The 24,448-nt window shown below is 27.6% G+C and overlaps 1 protein-coding gene across 3 annotated transcripts in view; it reads left to right on the top strand.

Annotated features, from left to right (window-relative positions):
* Positions 1 to 6,355: 6,355 nt before the first annotated feature.
* LOC129974986 (membralin-like) overlaps positions 6,356 to 24,448 on the top strand; it is a 64,520-nt gene continuing 46,427 nt past the window's right edge. For all 3 annotated transcript variants that reach the window (XM_056087830.1, XM_056087832.1, XM_056087831.1), the window contains exons 1-2: positions 6,356 to 6,502; positions 12,962 to 13,192. In XM_056087830.1, the coding sequence (XP_055943805.1) occupies positions 12,992 to 13,192 (201 nt within the window). In that variant the 5' untranslated portion in view covers positions 6,356 to 6,502; positions 12,962 to 12,991. The remainder of the gene's footprint in view (positions 6,503 to 12,961; positions 13,193 to 24,448) is intronic.

The following is a 24,448-nucleotide window of genomic DNA, read 5'->3' as shown; positions in this document are numbered from 1 at the left end:
AAGAAACACCGTTTTATGGTGAGCTCTGGTGGATGCTGAATGAGTGATCCCAGAGCTTGGCGAAAAACTTGGCGACAAAATGCATAATACTGAAAACTTTAGAATTTTAGCGATTGAACAAATAGGAACCGAGATATGACTGATTGTTCCAGAACCTTCTCTGCCGGCCTCAGGGAACTATAAAACGCAGGCATTTTCAAGTCGAAGTCAGTCAGTTATCGTAATCGGGGAAAGAGACAACGGCAAAAAGTTGGATCAGTCCGCCGAAAAGCAAGCGTTGTGTAGAACCCAGGAGATTGCTGAATTGAGCTGTATGCTGAGTCCTGGTGCTTATTGTAGAAGCAGCATCAAATCGCGTGTGGAGTAGCTAGTCATGTAGCAGTGAGTCGGTAGTTGGATAGAGTTAAAGCGAGGAGACAATGGAGAATTGCAGACGGTTGGAGAGACCGTAGAATGAAGCTACGCAGATTCCCTCCTCCTTCTGAATTCTGTCTGGCCGCTTTGTGTACTGTGGTTGTTTTTACTACCGATTACTACTTGTGGACTACTGCTTATAGTGTGCTGCTGTGTATTGTGTGTGTACGTCTCGACTGTAAATTTGCCGTCTTGTTATTCCTTTCTTCTTGTTTAATGAAATTTGCGTCCGTTATTAAAGGACGGTTTCTTCATCGACCAACAAATCGCAAAAGAACACCGGAATTTCCGTAACAGTATTCTATCTGAAATTAAAGAATGTGACTTCAATCGTTGCATCCGACGACATTCAAATTTTTAAAATAGCATTGGTCAGAAGATGATGATAGTCTTTATTTAAACAGCATCTATGTGACGAAGTCAATATTTTTTTCAAAGAGCATCAGGCGACAAAAAGACAGTCATTTTCTCAATCAGCATAAGGCAATTATAGACAGTCTTTTAAGTAAATAGCATCAGAAAGTCGTTTTGTTTTTTTCCTACAAAATACATCAGGTAGACAGAGTTTTTCTGGAAGGGAATCTTTTTTTTAAATAATAGATTAAATATAAAAATAAATATTTAAACAAAAGCATTGATATCGTTGAAAAGATAAATTTTTGAATTTTGAAATGATGTAAAAATCATTTTTGTAATGTAGTATTTTCGGAAGTTGAGCCGAAATTTTGTTTCATTTTGAAATAAAATTCGAATTAAAATTTCAAGAAAAAGCAACACCTGGATGCACATTTCCATCCTTCGAAATGTATATGGCCAACGCTATAATTCTAGGTGAAACGATCTAGCCTGTAGAGTGTCAAAACAAACGCATATTCATCATTATTATAAGTAAAAATAAAGGACATAACAACAGCGCAAAATTTACGATGACATTAATTTTTAATAGTCTTCTTTTCATTTGGTTTATTGTTGCAAAACTTTCGGATACTCTAAGAAAAATATTTTTGGTTCGAGCTACGTTTACATCTCTTCCTTCATCTGCTGATTGGAAGCTAATTGAAACTCCCTTAAATAGCATTCATTATACAGACGACGCAAGTGATAAAACAGATGGGACGAAATTGGGACTAATTGTAGGAATCGTCCAAGTCAAAATTATGCAAAATTAGTAAGAATTCTGGAAGAATATTAAATTACAAATTATAACATAAAATTTATAAATTCTGAAAGAAGACCGAAGTTGTTGATAAAAGTCAGTATATCGTTATTAAAATTTACAAATACTTTTTGGGGTTTTTGTTTTAGAATTCGAACTATTATACTGTCCTTAACACAAATCATGATTGACAAAGCAGATTTTTAGAAAGCAAGCTATATATTTACTTAAATTTGGAAAGAATCTATAAAAGATTTACACTCGTATTTTAAATACTGTTAAAGTGAAAACAATTGTCGGATTTTTACATTATTTTAGGTAATAAATAAAGTTACATTACATGGATCCTTTTTCTTTTTTACGAATTTTAAGGGAGCGGACAGAAAATAAGGGAAATGTATAGTAAATTGAACAGAAATGTGTAAGGTTTCTAAAATAGTATAAATGATATATCTATCAAAATTTGAAGGTTGAAAATATCTACCTATAAAAAAAATATTAAAATCAAGTTACATAAAATATTTACTTTAAAACTTTAGTGAACATTAATTCCAGCAATCCAGCTATTTCAGAAAGATGACAAGTAATTGATAAAAACTGAGTGCAGTCATTACTCTTATTTCAAAATAAGGAGAACGCTAACATAAACTGTACATAAAGATAGGGGGGGGGTCCTATAATATTGGAAATAGAGCACTATTTTATTAAAATAAACTTTCCATAGTTTCATTCTTATTTTTCTTTTTATTTGTGAAAATTATAGAACTTATTTAAATTTATCTGATACCTTTAGGCCTAGAAAAATCCATGACAGACAAATATAAACAGATTTGACATAAAAAATACTGAGGCTTTTAAAGGAATAAAACTATGCTTAATGCATGCAATGAAAAATAAATGTTGATAAATAGTAAATAGTTTTTTTTAGTTTTTTTGAATTAGTGAGTACATTGAAACAAACATTTGATCATATTTTTTCAAATAATTATCACATTTATCTGTCTCTATATATATCTATCTATATCTATATCTATATATATATATATATATATATATATAAAATGTGTAAATAAAAATTATGAAAGCGTGATTTTGTCTGTTTTCCTTTACTGATTTATAGAAATTAAAATGAAATTATTCATTCATAAGTTGCATAGATTTAAAAAAAGGTATCCACACCTTTTATATTTCATAATTTGAAATCGTAAACATAATTTATTCAATATATACTAATTTGAGTTTCATGTTTTTTCCTCTGAGCAAACTGAAAACATCAAAGTCTCAATATTTATAAAAGTAATTACATAAGAGAAAAAAATATAATAATTTTATTAGTTAGCTTTAAAATATTAACTTATCTAGGAGTAATAATTATTTTTAAAAAGAACTAACTGGGGAACTATATTCATAAGATTCAATATTCAATACTATTTAAAAAATATGTAAAAAAGAACATATGTAATTTTTCAAAAACACTGCCATAGTCATTTGTCAAAATGTATTCTTCGGATCAAAAAGGGGGGGGGAGGAAAGAATAAAGCGGCACCAAACGAATTAAAAAGCGATATTAATTAATTATGCAAAAACAATAATTCCATTGAAAATACTAATTAAAATTTTAATATAAAAAATAAAATTATATAACTAAGAAAATTTGGAGAAAATAATTCAAAATCATATCTTTAAAAAAAAAAAAATCAGAAGTTTTTAATAATTGATCGGCTAGCGTAATATTTACTAAACAATGGTTTCGTCAACGTTATCGGCAGACATCACGACATGCGCAGAACGGTTGAAAATTGAACAGAAGCGGTTTGTTTGGTACCTGACACGTGGCCGTGAATTGACCCCATAGCGCAGAAAATGGGAAAATCCAATACTTTAATCATACTTTAAACATCATTAATTTATATTTATTAATACATTTACAATTCAAAACACATTGCAATTCAATATTTGACATAGAAAATCGATTTTTCATCTTTTTTGCGTGTAATAAAATAAATGCATCGATTGTTGTTAAATCGGACCAATTAGTTTTTTTTTCATTCCATGATCGATCAAAAGTATGTTTAGTCGATTTCGATTTTAAAATATTTCTTTATATCAAGAATGGTTGATTTAGAAAGGATCATAAAATAATTAGTTTACGAGTATCAATACTGAGAGTGTAGTAAGTTATGCAATGTGACAAATAAATTTGAAAAAATCGTGTTCTTATTTATGTTGGCATATACAAGCATCCCAAAAACATACACTCACCGTGAATAACCATTTCAAAAATAATTATTATTATAAAATACATCAAAGATTCATAATTGAAATTATATTACAATTTTTCCAGTTCTCTAAACTGTTTTTTGTCATTTTGTCGAAGTCCTGTTGATAAAACCAATGAATTGTTTTGGAAACGGCTTTTAGATGCATTCTCTTTCATTTGTTATTCTCAGATCGTTCATTACAGCTGGCGTTAAGTTATAAAATATTATGTTTTATGTATCTCACAAAAACAAATTCATTGGGGAAGATCCAGTATTTTTAGAGGGAGTTAAGTACTAGCCTCTTTATTCTATCCATCTATTGACCAAAAATCCATGAAGGATTGTAAGCGAAGATGTTCCATCTAGCTGGAAGTATCATTCTTCATTCATTAGCATCTTTTGGCCGCGTGCCATAAAATATTCCTGAAATATACGTTCAGGTGAACATTACGCCACTATATTCCTATCTTATTAACACAGAAGGCCCAATAACACTATTATATCCTCACGGTATTGCCCGGCATTCAGAATGTGGAATAACATTGAAGACATATAAAATATTTTGTAATAATAAGGTAATCAAAAGAAACGCATAATAATTTCACAAGCTGAAAAAATATGCACTAATAATAGTTGATGAGTTCATACGCTGTTTTATCTTCAAGCAAGAATCATTGGTAGCTGAGTAAATAAAATTGTGAAAATAAACTCATTATTTTTAAAAAATGTATTGTTTCATTGCAATAATCATAATAACAAAAAATTGAAAAAAAAATACTTTATTAATTAATTATGATCATAATAGTTTCAATAGATGATAAGATCTTACATCTGTATTTAATTATTTCGGTCATAAAGCTTTAACCACTTGCGCTGACAAAAGATTTACAGATGCTCGAGCCAAAATACTTTATAGTAATTTGTAGTAAGGTGACACAAAGTATCTGATACCCTATCGAAATCCGAAAAAGATTTATATCATCTAAATGAATTAATTTTCCACCAAAGATAATATTCTTGTAAATTGTACTCTGACACAATTTCATGCGACAGGCCACAAAGAGCATTTTTAATTCTGTGATAAATGCCTACCGACATGTACAACAAATCATTGCAATTTTATGACAAAAACAAGAAAGACGTGCATGAAATGTCCTTCTAGAATCAGTGGTTAATATATCAGTGGTTAATATTAGTTGCTAATGTAATAGCAACTCAAATTATTTATAAAATTTTTGGAATATCCTAACATGAGCGGATATCAAAAGCTACAATTCTTTCTTAATTTTTTTTATTCAGACATCTGGAAAATTTTTGTTTACGATATGTCTAAAAATTGGCGATGAAAAAACATGGGTAAGCTCTCCGTTGTTTTGAGAGCCGTGGGCAATCACCTAAGATTACCTGAAAATAAAATCTGCATTGGAAATTATTACAGCTTTCCACCATTCAAACTGTTTTTTAAAAATACCAACCACCCAGTTTCACGAAATTGATTTAACCGTCCCTTAATTGATTTTTCTTTTGGTTGGAGCTTATTAAATTTTCATCCAAACCATCTTTGAAATGTTTTCCTAAATTTCTCTTCCCATACCTAGAATATTGTTTATTATCGGATTCTAAAACCCTCCCCGCTTCTGCGCAAGCTTTAGGAGGCGTTTATTTCGTCAAAAAAGCGTGAGAGGAAAGTTGAAAGGAGGGGTTTACATTTAGACTAGGGTGAATCTTGCCGTAGCGAAGTGCAACCATCAAAACATGATAATCTTGGAATCTTCAAACGAACAATATGCACTTTGCTTTTTCATCGGAAGTATTACAATTAATAAAATGGAGAACAAATGAAATTTCTTGAACCATAAGATTACTTCAATATAATTAATTTCATCGTATATTTTGTAATCTTAAGTTTAAATTTTATTTTTCTACTCTGTGAATAATTTATGGGCATTCTATATTTAATTTTTTTAAATACAAGGATGGGATTCAGGCACAATGGAAAGTGTACTTACTTTTTATAAGCTATCTAATGACTCGAGAAATGGTGTGGTAGATGTTACATCATTGTTGGGGAATTGATTTGGAATCACCAAACGAATGATTTATATTTCGGTAGGGAGTACATGATCGTCAATTTTCGCTCTTCTTCAAAAAGAGTATTTTGAAAATAAGTGGGCGAGTATTTCTATTATAGTTAATTGAACAATTTTTTTTTGATAAATGCAGTCTGCTTGTCTTTATATTACATATACAAAACTATTTATTATTAAAGTAAACTTTTAGTTTCAATTATATGATTCTCAGGTCTCATTCTTTCCATATTAATTGATTTAAAAATTATTAATTTCTTTTTATAATAGAAGGAAAGTTTCTCCCTATTCAAAGGTTTTATCGTCATGTACTTTTTAAGGATTAGACCCCAAATGAATTTCTCGAATGATAGGTTATCATTTCACATCGTTTCCATTATGACAGAGTATCCTGATAAAAATAAAGCAAACCAGAAGCGGTAGAACTATGAGTTACATAAAATTTTAACGAAATGTCACCATCAAAAAGACGTAATAAAAATATAAACTACTTTGACTTTTCTTTTTGTGAGCGCAAATAAACATGGAGAATTGTAATAGTAGTACATTTTGTTGAAGCACGTCTTTATATTAAAGATATAAATGTATGTTATTCTTTGTTTTTTCTTCTAAATAATCAAAAGTATATTTGCTTAATTTTTGTATCGTAATAATAATTCGTTGAGAATTTGAGGTTTTCTGCAGGCATCCATGTTAATGTTAACCTTCACCTATATAGGTTTATAGTTTACTTTTTATTGTAGTTTTTAATTACGTTCTTATGTGCATTTAACTTCAAGTTATAATTGATTCATATCAGATTTGTATTAATTTCGATATAAACAAAAATTTCAACAGCTATTATTCCTTGCTTAATGATACCATATGTGAAAAGTTATTTTATTTGAAGATGCAGATGAGTTCCTATCGCTGTATAATTTGTGTAAGAAAGCCTTCATTCATTTTTTAAAATTGCATATAAGCAGTATTTTTAGGACGACTAATTATATGTGAGTGAGTAAACTATAGGAAAAAAAAAAGCCCATTATCCGGTATTAACTCATTTAGTTCATATAAACATGTCTCAATAGAAGTTCATTTATAAATTTTATTGTGTAGAAATGTTAAAATTTCTAGGTTTTTTTTTATTTTATTTTTTTGAAAAATTCAGTTTTCTTTGTTAGAGTATAGCAGAAATATTGGATGGTTTTTGAGTTGTAGTATTGAGAAATATTTAATTGGACAAATGGAAATTTTCCATTTAGAAGAAGCATAAGATTAATTTTTCACTTTTGTATCTTTTTTATTTTTGTGAAATAATGAATATTGGTATAAATTATATTGATGTAAGTTTGAGATTTTTATAATAATCATTAATGTAAATGAGTATATTAGTTTTTATTGTTAATATATTTTAAAAAATTATTTTTTTTTGCATAAATTATTACTTGAGTTTTTAGCTATAATATATAGTACTGGAGGATGTAGATGTGTAAACACTTTAATTTAATTCAGACACCAGTATTTATTGTTATATCAGAATAAATTATTCTATATCATAAATAGTTTTCTAACTGTACTATTTGTGCAGTTAATGTATTGTTATTATTGCTTTTATTTGAAGTTACTATTTTTATTTACTGAATTTTTAGCATTTCTTTTGAAACTTCATTTTAGAATTTGCTAGATTCCTGATTTTTATTGTGCTATATTCTATCACTATAATTAAATTTTGCTTTCTTCTGATGTACAGTCATATTGTTGACAACTTTATTAAATAAATGTTGTGTAAAGTCACAATAATAAATTGAGTGAATTAGACTAATTTTTTTCATTAAAAGATTTATTTATTAAGTATAAAAAATTATGTTTGGCTTGTGCAACAAATAATTGTATTCTGGGATTTTGATTAGTTTTATCATGTTAAAATTACTTCTATGTAAAAAAATTATTTGAATGCTAGCTTATAGTGTAATTGATAAAATAAATTATAGCTGTTGCTGATATTAAAATAATGCTTATTTAGTAAAAATTTCAACTAAACAGTCAAGGGTTTGAAAAATTTTAAATTTATTTTAAGCTAAAAGTTTTTTGTGAAAATTTTTTGAAGGTAGTTATGCTTTTTGAACATAAATTTATATGTTGTAGAAATGTTATGTATGATTTTTGTTTTCTGATATACATGATATATTCTTCTGATGACATGAGAAATTTAAATTTCTAGTTTTATCTTAAATTACTATTATAGATTCTCACCTTTATGCTTCTTTGTTATAAAATTAAAAAAAATATAAAGTTAAGCTTTGAATATTTTTATAACTCTGATTAAATTGTTTTTTTAAATGCACTTTGAGTTCAATTTTTTTTAAAACTTGAATTTCCTTTCTTTTGAAATTTTATGAAGCTAATCCATTTATTGTGCAGATTGGAATTTTTATGAGTATATAACTTGTACAATTTTATAAACTATTTGAAAGAGATATTATTGAATAACACTATTGTATAAACTAAAAACATTTTAATTTTTATTTTTTACAAACTTATTTATTTTTTAATGAACTGTAAGACATGAGTATAAAATCTGAAGATGTGAAATAAAATATTAATCTTTTCTTTTTAGGTTATGTAGCAATAAAATTTTTACATTTACTTAAAAGCTTATACGTATATTTTACTACTAAATAAGCTATTAGGTTTTCATTCTTTAAAAATTTTAATCTCTTGATTCCTTATTTGCCTTGTATATGATATTATTTCCTTCCCTAAATATATTGTGACATATCCTTCTGATAGACTTTTACTTATATAAAAAAAGGCAAGAATAAGTAAGCTATCTTGAAGTCTGAAAGGAATCATATAACTGATCTTCTGATGATTTGAAATAGGAGAAAACATCTTGATTTTACATAAAATTTTCTTTGTCTTAAGAGAGCTTTAATCTTCAGCTTATGACTATTAGAATACTATTCAGATTATGTAAAATTAAACAAAAATGAAAGGTTAAGTATGCTTAAAGTACTAAGAGATGATTTTAAATAACTATTTTTGGAAAATCACAAATGTTGATTTTTATTTGCCACATTCAACATTTCTTGAATTTAGGGAAGAATTTCTTAGTTCCTTTATAATTGGAGCCAAATTTTTAAACAGGTAAAGTTGGTTCGTTTCCCCTTTTGCCCCTGAAGAATTTCAAGAATTTTTGCTGTATTTTTAAAGTAAATCAATGACTGATCTAATCTTAATAATAATAATAAAACTGTTATTATCTATATTTCACATCTTCTCTTAAATGACTATTCCAATTTCAACCAAACATTATACACTTATTTTTTAAAAGAAAGAATATTATTAACTTTGTAGAGTGCAAAAGTTAAATATTTAGTTTATAAGAAATTAACTGAAATTTTAATATTTTTCTGCAGTCACTTTGGAACAAATTATCTTACCAAAAATATTTTAATACCATCTTAAAAGTCAAAATTTTATTATTTCAATTATAACAATTTCAGTTTTACATGATATTTCTTTCAGTTGTTATTACTTTAGAAAAATATTTAAATACTTAATAGTTTTAAATAGTTTACTTTCTGAAACTTTTGTACTATTTAATAAACTATAAAAATAATAACTATTTTAAATATTTTACTTGTTTAAATACTTTCAACTTAATATTAACTTTAAATTATTCTATCTTTATTTTTTTTTTCAAAAAAATATCTTTTTGCCAGGTTTTTATTTGTTTCAACATATTTATTTAATAACACCTAAAGATAAACAAAGGTCAGTTGTTGAAATGGCGACTAGAAGTGTAAAACTTGAAATGCACAGACCTTCTTGAAAGTAAAAAGGATTTTTTTTACTAAATAGCATGATATTATTTATAAACAAATAACATGTTATTACAAGGCATTTTAGCTAGGAATTGAGAATAATATTATACACAGCCTTTGGAAAGGTGATAAATATATAAGAAAATGATAATTTTGTCGTATTAAACATGCTATAATATATTCCATTTTAGTGATTTATTAATAAGTTGTCTCTGTAATAATTTTACTTTTGCTTAAGTTATTTTCTTTCTCTTTTTGAAATTATTTGTAATCTTATAAATTCTGTGCTTGTGTTCTCTGCTTTGCTCTAAAGTGACTAGAAGATTGGAAAAAGCCTTCAAACAACATATTCTTCATATGATCAAATTTAAAAATTGGACAAACCTCCGAGACCACAATTTGAAAAATGCATCATTTGAAATTCATATTTTTAGTTTTGTGTAATGATCTAGCAAAATTTATAGGAATCTGAAAATAATATAGTTATGGATATCAACATAACTTATAATATGAATATAGCCTATAGAATAAAAGTATAGAACTGATATAGTTGATTCACAACTTTTTGGATTAATGATACAGAAGGGCTAACTGGATAACAAAATGTTGGATATGCCAGATTTTTGTCAATGCTCAGTCCTACTCCATCCATATAATTAAAAACATATTTTTTTTATTTTAAAAATTGCACTTATCTGCATCTTTTCCTTAGACTTTTTGCAAAGGTATTACAGGTCAGTATTTTGTAAAGGTTTATTATATACTGTAAATTTTAAAATTTATTAAAGGAAATATGGTGTATATTTTAAGAAAAATTTTATGGTATCTTAAGTTAATTACTGGAAAATAAAAAAGTATGCTAAATGCAAATGCCTTTCACATAAAATATACACTTATGTAAAATGTTGACTTAATTATAACAAAAATCATATGAGCTTGTATTGCTATTCATTATGATTAATGGTTACATTTATGTGAAAAGTAAACTTAAGATGAAAGCATTAAAATGAACCTGTGTAATTTTTTGTCTCAACTTGTGTTATGCACATTAATCTCATTCAAATCTCACTCAATCGTAATTTTCAAGTGAAATAGTTTTTTATTATGGTAAATAAATATAAAAACATATTGTTTTAATGCAAAATATAAAATATATTTTCTATCTATGTGTATTGTTCTTCATGTGAATTAATTTTTTTTTTTAATTTCAAGGGGTTTTTGTATATATATATATATATATATATATATATATATATATATATATATATATATATAATAGATTTGAGCTAGTTGTGCAATTAAGCTGTGGATTCATATGACAGGATCAGATATTGATTTCTTATCAAGTGAAGTTTCATTGTGATTTCAGACTCTCTGTCAAATCCATTATTCAAACATTGTATGAAAACCTTCACACTATCTGCTTTCAAAACATTTTCAGTAACTCTGAAAAATATAATTAGACAATAACTTAATGCCATTTCATTTCTTTTGTGGCAGAGTAATTAATCTATCACCCTCATTATTCAAAAAACATAGATTAAGAAAACTGTGAAATAATATTAAGTTATATTTTTTTTTTTTTTTTTTAGAAAAAGTTATTGTAAAATTGGTGAAAAATTATTTGAAGTTATACTTCTGCCGACCAATATTAAAATAATTTTACAACATAATAGTATGAAATAAATGCTTGGGATTGCGTAATTTTTATTCAAGTTTTTTAAAAAAATGTAACAATAAAATGCATTTGATTTAGGCATAAGAATGAAATGTAAATAGAATATGCATAGCCATTTTGTGTTTTCATTGTGATTATAGCAATTATTAGTGAGAACATTTGGTAGGGAATACTTGGTAGCAAAAACATGCAGTCTCTTTTGTTTTACTCTATTACTAAATGCTATATGTTTGAAGTAATTTTTGCACAAAAATTACTCCAGTGAAATGTACAGAATGAAAAGAAAATGTTGTATTTATGTTACTTGAAAATTATTTGGCAATAACTTGGAAGCTCAAATTTAAAACAACAACAACAAAAAAACAATTACAAGTAAAGATTTTTTTTAGGTTATAATTTATGAAATTGATGGTAGCCCTGTTTTCATTAGTCTAATAAGATAATGCAATGCAAATCTATGAGGGAGGGATTAGTTTGCAATTGTTTAGTAATTTAGTAATTTAAAAAAATGGCAATCCTTTTTCCTTCCATTTCAAAATTGTTAAATATTTCTTTAGGTCAGGTGTTGAATTAAATATATTCATATGCTAGTGCAAATATATTCAAATGTTATAAAGTTTTAAATCTGTCCTTTATTTAATATTTTCATAGACTACCTTTAGGAAATAGCCGATTCTTTGAATAACACATTATATTTGAAATAAAAATAACTTGAGGATTAGAAAATTGCCATAACATTACATAAATACTTACAGAGGAAACATGCATCCTATTATTATAAAATTGTTTAAATGATGGAGAATATCAAAGAATGAAATACCCTTGATTTAGATTAAAATTGGTTAAAAAAAAAAAAAAAAAAAACCATATTTTTCAAAGATGTATTAAAAAATGTTGATTATGGGCTTTATTGATGATTATAATATACAGATTCAGCTTTAATTTATCCATACCTTCACTGGACTATCACACTCCACTGAATACCACATACGTTTTTTTTTTTTTTTTTGTTCTACAGAACATGAAAAAGGAATCTAACTAATATTGCTTTCATTCAGAAATAAATAACTTTCAGAGATTATATAATATTACTGTAATAAAGGGGGGGGGGCTCATCACCCCCAGTAAGCATCTTTAATATAAGTAATATTTTCAGCTTTTCTTTTCAGTTCTTTCACAATTGCTCAGAAAGACATTTAAACAAAATTTTATTGTTGAAAATAGTTTTCATAGAAGTTTTATTGCATTTTCATCACTTAAATAATACCATTAAAATATGATCTTCAGTTTAAAAATCACAGTTCGAGAATTACGTTTACTTCTTTCATTCACTTCTTCATTGCACATATTCATAGTGACATCTAATGAGATTCTAAGAAGTTAATTATCTCGGAACTGTGGGTTAATTAAAACTCAATCAATATATATTTTTTCTTTTTGATATATTTCTTAAATTATATTTAAAATGTGAAATATGTCTCTAATTAAAACTTTTTTTAATAAAATAAGAATACTCTACTTTTATAAGAAATTGAATATTTTGTTTTTATTTTTAGGTATATTTTTGTTAATAAAAAGTAGTAAACATGCCTCGTCACTTGTTTCAAGTTACTGTGAACCTACCTGGAAGTTTTAGGAACAATATCAATAATAATGACATATTTAATCCATATGTTTTTGTGAGGAACCGTTTATATCATTTTCTGTTTCATCGATTTGCGCTGGGGTATGCCAGAGTATTTTCTGAATTCCACAGGCAGCTGATGGAATTTTTCATACTGCTTGCTGTAAGTATGCTTTATTTAGTAAATAATTAGCTTTATGCCTCTTAATTAAAGTTTATTCATTAATATTACAGTGTTTTAACTCACAAAATTTAATATTTAGTTTCTAATATAAAAAACTACAATATGTAACTAGTTTTTTTTACTATTTATTTGAAATATTAGTTTTTATATCTATAATAATTTCAAATAAAATCAAATCATAATCCTTGATATAATAAGAAGGCATTTCCTGAATGTATTAGCATTATACATATAGAGTCGAAATCTATTTTAGTGTGTCTTCATATTGCCAATGCCATCTAAAGTAAACAATGCAATAAAATAATTTCTGAAAGGTTGAAAGTAAAATTGTCCTCTTTGAATTGCCATATTAGTGACTAATTCAATAGAAACATTAAAGTATATTTTAATCCATTATAGAATATAATGTACACTTTAATGTAAATGCACCAAGCTCATGAATTTCTAACTTAGCATTTCTTTTTTGTATTTTGATGCGGCCTCTGTATTGAGAACTCAGATATTTTGATTGTCAGTTTTAGTTTGTATTATTTTATATCTATCTCTGTAAAATGTGGTTGTATCTCTGTATTGTGTGGTTCTGTAATAAGAGGTTATTGTTGTATGGGGCCATGAATATTAGTGTTTTTATTGGCTTTTGTCTTTTTATTAAAAGTTCTCTTTTATAACAATTGGACTTTTTATAATAATTTATGTCAATTTTTGTAAATATCTAGAAACAACTTTTTGAAAATAAATTTATATGAAGTAAAGCAAGATTGGTGCATCTTTTGTTTAGAAAGGAGAATAATTATATGCATTTTCAAATCACCATTCAGTTTTTGAAAGTTATTCAAATTTATCATTGCTCAAAGTATATCTTTTTTGAAGAGATTTGCATGGATGCCGACAAATTCTGTGCCAGAGAAAAATATTTATCAAATTTAAGTCAACTAAGTATGAGGGGAAAATAAATAAATAAAAGCATGAATTAATGGATACAAGTTTCTGTTAGGAAAAAGATTATTGTAAACCAGTTTTGGTTTCTGAATCCTGAATTTTAAATTATCTTTGAATAATAATTCTGATGATCATTGTAAAATGGAAAGAAGAAAAGAAAATCCTATTAATCGGAGAGAAAAAAATTGCCTTTTGAGGTAAAGCAAGGAAGAAAAATTTGCAGGCATCTGTTAAAATTTTTGAAGCCAAGTAGAATTATTAAGTCTGTTTTTGTCAGATAAAATCAAACTGATTAATACATTGAAACCTATTCACATAAACTTATGTTCCAAAGTATGTTAATTTCCTGTATGAAGAGCAAATATTCTGTTCAGAGTAATGTAATATAAGAAGAGGAATAATGAAAATGTAAAATACTTCATTCTGAAGATAATTTTTTTTCCCAGGACAATATTTAAATAAAATTATTGGAAACAAAGCCAAAGAAAATGTCTTTTAGAAGGGAAAAAGAAATATGTCTGAAAGAGTTGCAATTTTTTTCCCTCCATAATTAGAAATAGTATACTAAGTCATGGTTACAAACGTGTCGAATTTTGATGTATCTTTACATCAGTTATTTGTATTAAATGACTTAGAGATAAAATTTGAATTTTTATGAGCTGGATTGAGAAAAAACTCCAGTTCTTTCAAATTTGGGAGGTGCGGCAGATACTATGCACCGGGACCCCACGATTGCAGGGGGGGCTACAATATGATCGAGAACTAAAATAATGTTCTGAACAGTAAAGCATGATGGAAAGAAGAGAGGAAGAAATTTAACTCGAAATTGTTGGACTGGATTGTTGGGTTTTGAAATATATGAAGTTTACAGTTTAGTGCAAGTTGCAACATGTTATAAACATAAAGTACGATCATTTATCTCACCAACTAGGTTAAATTGCATACATTACTTTGATAATTCATTCAATAAAATGTCTAATATTATGAGACTTAATCATGTCCATGCCAAGTAAGTATCCCTCTGGGTATCAAGACCCGGCTTCATAAAAGATTAGCAGAAAGAAAAAAAAAAGAAAAGCTAAATTTCAAAAAGTTATAAGTATATTTGTTTTCTTGTCTATGAAGTAATTCTGGCAATGAAATTGCTTCAGAAGTTACAATTAAAGCCTCAACTGGTGAAGAAAGTTCCACACAGACTACACAATCTTGCAATGAAAATGTAGAAACTAAAAATCTTTGAAGAACTATATGTTTATACAAATATGATTGAATCGGTAAGTAACGATGAAAATGACAATAACAAATGAGATCAAGTGCATATAAGTGATTCAGGTTTATGTTATGATAGCTTTAAAATGTTTTTATGTTAAAAATAGGCCTATACAACACAAAGGAGTTTTGGCTAAGAATGCTGAAGGTACATCATTTTCCACTACTTACTATTTTTTTTTTTAAAGTGCCAAATGGTGAAATATGGCTTTGAAGCTGGTTGATTTATTTAAAAATGGTATTCATTTGGGTGTTTTGTTTTTGATGTACATTATTTTCCAGAGGAAACGAAAAATCTACACTATTTATGGGGTCTATAATAGAGAAAATTATCAACTATAATTCAAGAGCATTCTATTTGTCACTTAATTCATTTATTGCTTGTAAAAAATTACTTAAATGACTAAATTTATAGGACTATTGATAAAACGAATCAAGTTAATATAAATAAGGAAACGGAATGACTTAAATTACTAATTCAAAGAATTGTAGATGTGATTCTGTTTGTAGCATGTAATAATCTCCAGCTTCGAGGAAACCACAAAATAATAGGAACACTTAATAATAGAAATTTTTAAAGTTTAATTGAATTATGAAGTAAATACGATTCTGTGCTTATAGATCATACAACTAGAATAAAAAATTCCAAAAATAGAATTGTGCATGTGTGCAGCACATTACATCACATGAACAAATTATTACTATGTTAGGAAATGAAGTTCTTAACAAAATTAAAGATGATACAATAGTTGCCTTATATTACAGTATCCAAATGGATTCTACTTCAAATATTTCCCATATAAACAAGCTTAAATCTTTATTAGGTGTATAAATTTTGAAGAGAAATGATCAAGTATAAATGAGTCATTTATAGAGTTTATTGAAGTAACTGATGTGACTGGAGTAGAACTCGCAAAAGCTCTATTGGAAATATTAAGTGAGCTTGATTTAGATATTATGGATTGTAGTGGACAAGTATAAGACAATGGTAGCAACATGAATTGGAAATTTAAAGGTGTACAATCTAGCATAATTGCTCTTAACCTTCTTACAATTTATGTGCCTTGACTATAACACATTTTTAATTTATTGATTTGTGATACCACTTCCAGCAGTATATATTGTAATTTTTTTTTTTTTTTTGGATATTGCAACGTTTATATTGCTTATTTTCTGCATCTATAAAAAGGGAAATTCTACAAAAGCATTTAAACATTACTCTTAAACCACTATAGGACACTTGTTGGGAAGCCAAAATAGATATGGTTAAAGCAGTGTATATACAGTGTGAACGCGCTTGTAATGCCCTAGAAGAATTTATTGATGCAAATAACAATAATACAGAAGTATCCAAAGCTAAAAGTCTATCGGATTCAATACAAGAAATGACATTTATTTTATTCTTAATAGTATGGTTTACAATATTGTCTGAAATTAATATTATCGATGAATTTTTGTTCAAATAAAAACAATTGGTCTCGACTGGGCTTTTAATTTAGTAAATAAAATTAAAACTGAAATCCAAAATTTAAGAATAAAATTTAACTCGTTTTAGATGAAGCAAAAATGATAGCATAAAAACGCCACTCATTAAATAAACATGCTATAGTAATATGTGTTCGTATTTGTATTTTTTTCTACTTTGCCAAAAAATTTAGAACCCAAAATGGTTTCTTGCACCTTGACCCCTTCACAGGGAAGGCCAGTTTTGAGTACAATAATTATCTGGAAGTCGATCAATGTTTTTCTGCCAGGGAAATGTAAAATGCTGTAGAGCTTTTTTGATTTTTCTAGAAAATGGGAAAGGGCAGATGACCACTAATGACACATCTAGAAATTGTCAATTTTCATATGAATTAGTTTTTTTAATAGCTTCTGTAGTCATGGTTGAAGAGTTTTGTCGCGGATTTTTTAAGGTTTTTATTTACTACTTGTGGATATTGCTGTTAGTAAATAAAATACCTATTTTTTTTGTATTGTTTTCCCATTTCATTTTACTTGGATCATTTGAATGAATTTCAGTTTAAGCGTTATTTCGATTGTTTATTTTTATTACTTAAACCATCTGAACCATTCGGTAAAATATTATCAAATCAATAAAAGAGGAATTCAATGAGTAAATGAATTGAAGTTTTGAATGACGTCCAGGAAGAAAAAATAGATTGCTCCTTCATGCTCGCATGTATGATGTTTTATGAAGAGAACTTTATTAGATCAAGTTACAGAAATTTGTTAATTTTATCGAGTCTATTTTTAGAAACATGAAGTTAATACTTCCAGTAAACTTACAAAATGCTGCTATAACGAAGACGATGTTTGTCGGCATTTTCGAGCTGTTCCGAACTCGCGGAAGAGCTCTTGTATATCGATTCATTTGAATCCCGTTATATATTCGCGATAACAATGCTGCATTAGCCCTCTTCCCTTTCAGGGCAAAAATAAGTATTCCAAGAGGAATTGGATTTTATTGTTTCAAAATGCATGATGAAATATGCCACCGAATTTCATTTTTATATAACAAATTCAAGTCAGATACAGATTTAGGAATTTTTCAGTGTGGCCTATACTATGCCGATATCAAGCGCAACGTTTTTAAAACAGAAATGATAGAATGAAATGTTCCCAATTCCTGAATGTTATTACCCATCCCATCAGACAGCAATATGCCTTGTAGATTTGAAAAAAAGAATTGCCTTATACTTGGCATTTTCAATTATCATAAATAAATCTCAAGGCCAGACCTTTGATAAAATGTGTTTATTGTCAAGTAAACCTGGGTTTTTTTAATGCATGGTGAACTTCATGTTGATTTGCCCTTGGGACAAATAAGTTGTAAGTGTTAAGTGGTCTCTCCGACTAAGCAGGTATGTAGTTGTGTATTGTGATATAACTATTATGAAATAACTCAATATGTAGTTTGTATTGTGGCCTGTGATTGTATTAATAAAAATTGTATTTTAAGAATTGTAAAAGATAATGTATTGATTATTTACATAATTGTAACCTTGTTTATCTGGCACTCTATTTTTTTTATTTTGTAATTTACTTGTTGAATTTGTCTTCGTAATACCTTCATTAAACAAAAAGGGCCCTTTTCAGGGCCAAAATTTTTTTAAATTTTGTATTGATGAAGGTGAAGACATCAAAAGAAAATCAATTAAAAAATTTTATTAATTCGAAAAATTGTTTTTTTTTTTTTATTGTGCTAAGATGTCGCACAAGTTCTTAATGTTAAATCGAAATAGTTTATTAAAGTTTATCTGTAAATGATTTGAAACTGGTCTCATTTATTTTGTAGTTTCCCAATGTTATTTGTTGGTCTTTTTTTTTTTTTCGTCTTCTAAATGCTTACAAAAATAAAGAAGAAATTTTTCGAGACCGAAATATTTTATTCATTTTTGATTTGAATTAACGCATTGTAAACGAATGAATCAAGCTCAATCATAACTGTATTTTGTAAATGTAACTGTACCTTAGATGCATTATAACGAGCGAAGTGTGCAAAGAAGGATTGCTTAGAGAACAGCGGATGGAGCCCACTAATTATTATAAATACAATTCAGTATGAAAAATTTAATTACCTATTAAATGCTTTTATACATAAAGGAGTCTTCATTAATGCTGATTTTCCGGAATTTATTTGACATTATTTATCTTTTCATTGAAATATATAATATAATATTTTAGATTTTTTTCCTAGAACGTTGGAGTATTAATTATAAAAATATAGTTTTCAGTTATTAATCTTTTTAAGTTAACTGTGCATAAGTTAAATTCATTAATATAAATTTACTGTTATATTCCTACACTTCCTAGTGGAAAAACAACCGCACAAATTCCGAGTTGCTTGGGCAATTTTATTTCTTCAAAAATAAACTTTAATTAATTAATTGTCATGAAGCGTTTACTAAAACCTCGCTTCAGTCATTTAGTGCAAAATTTTAGTGCTCAGATTGTTATTTTGTATAATTTTGCGCTAATTTTTTGTTTGTTAATGTGAGATTGTTTTCTTAAACTGCAAATCGCTATCCCCCATGAAATTGGCCAAAAATATAATAGGGTCTTAAAATTTCCTTAGGGCCATCTCTTCTCGGATTCTTCTATACTTATAAGCAAAAACAATTAATAAGTAACTCAGATTTGACCCGTTCCATCTATGCCAATAGTATTCATTTTCAGTGACAAGGGTATCTGTTGTATTTCCATGATGTTTTTTTTATCTCTGGTTTTAATAAATTTTTAAAAGTATATTGTTGAAAATATTTTTTGTCATTACTTTTCATTACTGCTATAATAAAGAATAAATTTTTAAAAATAATATAGACTAATTATTTTTTCTAAAATGTTATCATGCTGTGATATTTTGGACTGTAGATGCGAATTTTCTTACTTTTTTGTCGTCTATTAAAAAAAAAGATAATTTTGCAATAGAAGAATTAATTGATATTTGCGTGAACTTAAACCTATTTTATTTATAACCAAAATTCATATGAAATTTGTACTCAATCTTACTTCCTTCTCATTCGTATTTTGTGTTGCATAAATTTTCTTAATACATTTCTTATTGCTTTGAAAAATTTTCATGAATTTTAAAATTATTTAAGACAGTATTGCTTTTTCATATAAATCTTTGGCATGTATTGATGTCTTATTCTTTCCTTATAAAATATTATATTCTTCAGGAAATATTATGTTTTTCATATTCCACGTTGTCTAGACTAATTAAAATTTCTCCCCCCTTTCAAATTTTCTGGTGAGGTTAGTAAAGCTTCAAATTCATTTTAGTTCGTAGAGTTAATACAAGTAAATTCTATATGCATTTATTAGTTCAGTTTGAGAGTGCCTCTGATATTAGTATGTTCTTCGTTTATTTATGTTTATTTCGTAAAAATGAAATGAAAACATTTCGTTGTGTCGCCATAGTATAACATTAGTAATGTTTGTAGTGTTAAAAATGGACGGAAGTTAGTAGCGCCATCTATTGCATTTTTTTGATTATGACTTTCTCCTTTCTATATATATATATATATATATATATATAATGTAATAAATGGATTTTGTGCAATGATACGTTTTTTAAGTAGTGAAAAACATTATCATTTAAAATTTAAAAAATCTTTTATTAGTGCCCACCAAAAAGAAAGCAACTTTCTGCCAAATTTAATAGTTGTCGGTCTAACGACTTGTGCAGCATTGCATTTTTTATAGTTTTCTATCACACATAGCACAACTTACAAAATTATGTGCCAATCTATAAACATTATTTTAAAAATGCAACACTATAAGATATTTTATTAATAATGAAGATATTAGCTGCAGTAACTAAAAATTCGCTTCTTTCCGCTGCAAATATCACTGGACATGTTTTCAAATGAGAAAATAATTAAATATAAGTATATATTTCTATTATTTAAGTTGGAATTGTAATGACACTAAGTTTCTAATTTTAAAGATTTTTTTTTTTTTTGCATTTGCAGAATAATTTTTTTTGTAATTTTAACTCATAAATTGTAAAAGAACACGTTAACAAATATTTTACAAAATCAAATATTTCTTGATATAAAAAATTATATTTCTTCTTGGTAAACTCTACTATATAACGCTATCATTGAATTTATATCGACGTGGCTGTTTATTTCGCTTTTTTTTATTTGAATTTGTTAATACGAGCAAAAAATTGACTTTAATGTAGCAGGTTTAATGTTTTAAAAAAGTTTCTTGCATATTATTCATTTGAGCTAAAATCTGTTGTGCTAGTTAATATAAGAATTGAAAAAAAAAAAAAATACTAACGCTTTAAATGCTTTGGATTTTCAAAAGGAACCCGCCTGTATCAGGGCTTGGATTCGAACTCATGTCCTTAAAAAGTGAGACCGTGCAGCCCCATTTATGGCGTGTTACCTAGACGAGTTTGCCACGTCTCACACTAGACTAGAGTTTTTTCCCTTTAAGACTATATGGGACGCCTTAAAGGGGTGGGGCATGATTCGAAACGACCCATTCCAAAAAGCTGACAATTTTATTGGCTTTGATTTGAAGGGAAATCATGGTATTTAGCGTGAAGAAATGGTAACCAGTTTCTAAAAATACTAAACTTGTCGATTAAGGTTTTGCAGAATACAAAAATAGTAAACTAGTCGATTAGGGGTTTGCAGAACATGATATTGCATGAATGCTTAACTGTTTCCCTTCTAAAACAAAGACGGTAGCGCCATCTATTGCATTTTTTGATTATGACTTTTCTCTCTCTCTCTCTCTCTCTCTCTCTCTATATATATATATATATATATATATATAATATAATGTAAAAAATGGATTTTGTGCAATGATACGTTTTTTAAGTATTGAAAAGTATTATCATTTTGTTTTTTTTAATATTGAATATCTCATTTCAAATTTAAAAAAATCTTTCTTAAAAGTGTCCACCAAAAATAAAGTAACTTTCTTCCAAATTTAATAGTTGTAGGTCTAACGACCTGTGCTGCATTGCACTTTTTAAAGTTTTTTATCACACATAGCACAATTTACAAAATTATGTGCCAATCTATAAACGTTATTGTAAAAATGCAACAGTATAAAATATTTTATTAATAATGAAGATATCAGCTGTAGTAACTAAAAATTCGCTTCTTTCCACTGCAAATCTCACTGGACATTGTTTTCAAATGAGAAAATAGTTAAATATAAGTATATATTTCTATTATTTAAGTTGGAATTGTAATGACACTAAGTTTCTAATTTTAATTTTTTTTTCTGCATTTGCAGAATAAATTTTTCTGTAATTTTAACTCATAAATTGTAAAAGCACACGTTAACAAATATTTTACCAAATCAAATATTTCTAGACATAAAAAATTATAATTGGGTAAAATCTATTATATAACGCTATCATTGAATTTACTATATCGACGTGGCTATTTATTTCGCTTTTTTATTTGAATTCATTTTTACGAGCAAAAAATTGATTTTATTGTGGCAGGTTTAGTTTTTTTAAAAAGTTTCTTACGTATTATTAATTTTAGTTAAAATCTGTAGTGTTAGTTAATATAAGGCTTGAAAAAAATTACATACGCTTTACATGCGTTGGATTTTCAAAAGGAACTCGCCTGTATCATGGCTTGGATTCGAACTCATGTCCTTAAAAAGTGAGACCGTGCACTCTCATTTATGGCGTGTTACCTAGACGAGTTTGCCACGTCTCACGTTAGCCTCCAGAGTATTTTCCCTTTAAGACTATATGGGACGCCTTAACGGGGTGGGGCATGATTCGAAACGACCCATTCTGAAAAGCTGACAATTTTATTGGCTTTGATTTGAAGGTGGGCAATCATGGCATTTAGCGTGAAGAAGTAGTAACAAGTTTCTAAAAATACTAAACTAGTCGATTAGGGTTTTCCAGAACACAAAAATAGTAAACTAGTCGATTAGGGTTTGGCAGAACATGATATTGCATGCATGCTTAACTGTTTCCATTCTCATTGTTCAATGTTAGAATTTCATTCGTGTGAGGCTGAAAATAAAGTCAATGAAATCACACAATTTACAATATCTGTAAGGGAGGATTTTCAGATTTAGAAGAAAGAGTTAGTTGTGAAGGATGATCGAGAAATGAGGAATGGTTAATAATTGAATGATCTGATTATACCAATCAGTAATTAAAGCACCTGGTGCGGTAAGTCTTTTTTACTTACAAAATGTTAGAAATACTTAAAAATTACAAGAACTGTTTCATTTTTCATTAAAAGATATAAGTGAAATAAGAAAAAGATAGGCATAGAGAAATTAGTTTAATAGTGTTACAGCTTCACGCCGATAGATGGCGTATCTGTCGAGTAAGAAGATTTTGTTAATTCTTTTTTGTATCTTAAGGTTTAGTGTAAGAACGATTCTGTAACCTAGTCGTGGCATCCAATTGTGAGAGGTTACAGTCTACCTGAAGGGACACAAAAAATGTGCCCGGACATAAAATGGTCTTCACCAGACAGAAAGGATTTTTATTTGAAGAGAATTACATTAAGTATTAAATATAGACATAAGTATAAGCAAGAGGCTAAGAGAAATTTCTCGAAATTTTCTGTGATTTTTAAAAAAAAATTGCTTTATTTACTGTCTTAAGGCAAAAATCACCAGCTTTTTCAACAAATTATTGCATTGTACTCTGATTTATTAAGTTAGCAATATCAAAGATCTTTTGAAGCAGCTTTTGTTTTATTTTTACGTTTTAATTATTACAGTATTTTGGTTTGTTTAAATTTGAACTATAACCTGAAATATCTTCCTATAGAAAATTAGATTTGAAGAAAGCTTTTATGCCATGCATAATGTGCATTTATCACCTATCCCTCGTATTTGGCAAATATTTACTATAATATTGGACTGATTAAGTTCTGCCTTTGTAAAATTCCTAGTTGCCAGCAGTTGATTGCTAATTTACCCCACGTTATGTTTTTCTTCTTATTGACTTGGATAATGTACGGTTATCTGTACCTCACGTTTCGCTAGGCCATAAGTATTGCCTGCATAGTATAGGATGTTTGTTAAAAGTTCGAATCAGATTCACGTTGCTGTGTTATGTATATGTATTACAAGTAAAGCAGAAAATAAAAATATAAAAAAAGTGAAAAAATAAAAATAAATTCTGGTAACCAAAAGAAAAAAAAAACAAAACGAAAAATAGGAGAGAAAAGCTACGAAGCACATGTAAAACAAATGTGCCGAAAGTTGTAGTTCAAGCTATTCTATGTTACTAAACTGCGACTAATAAAAGTGAAATAAATTTCACAGCAGAATATGAAACAAAGCGATTAATTAATTGTTCCGGGGATGAAAAGCTCCTAATGAGCACTTTATGTGTTGGGAGCGATCTATTTTTATTATAAAAATTATTAGGTGTACAGCTTTACTTCTATCGTTTTCGCCTTCCAAAATTTCAGGTTTTATTCTGAAAAAGTGATTACGTATTGATCATTCATACAAGATGTTGATGATTCAATACATCATTCCTACAGTTCCTAGTGGAAAAACAAC

Source organism: Argiope bruennichi, chromosome 7, assembly GCF_947563725.1.
Source record: "Argiope bruennichi chromosome 7, qqArgBrue1.1, whole genome shotgun sequence".
NCBI lineage: Eukaryota > Metazoa > Arthropoda > Arachnida > Araneae > Araneidae > Argiope > Argiope bruennichi.
The sequence above is the reverse complement of the archived record's forward strand: the minus strand, read 5'-3'. Positions and strand labels throughout refer to the sequence as shown.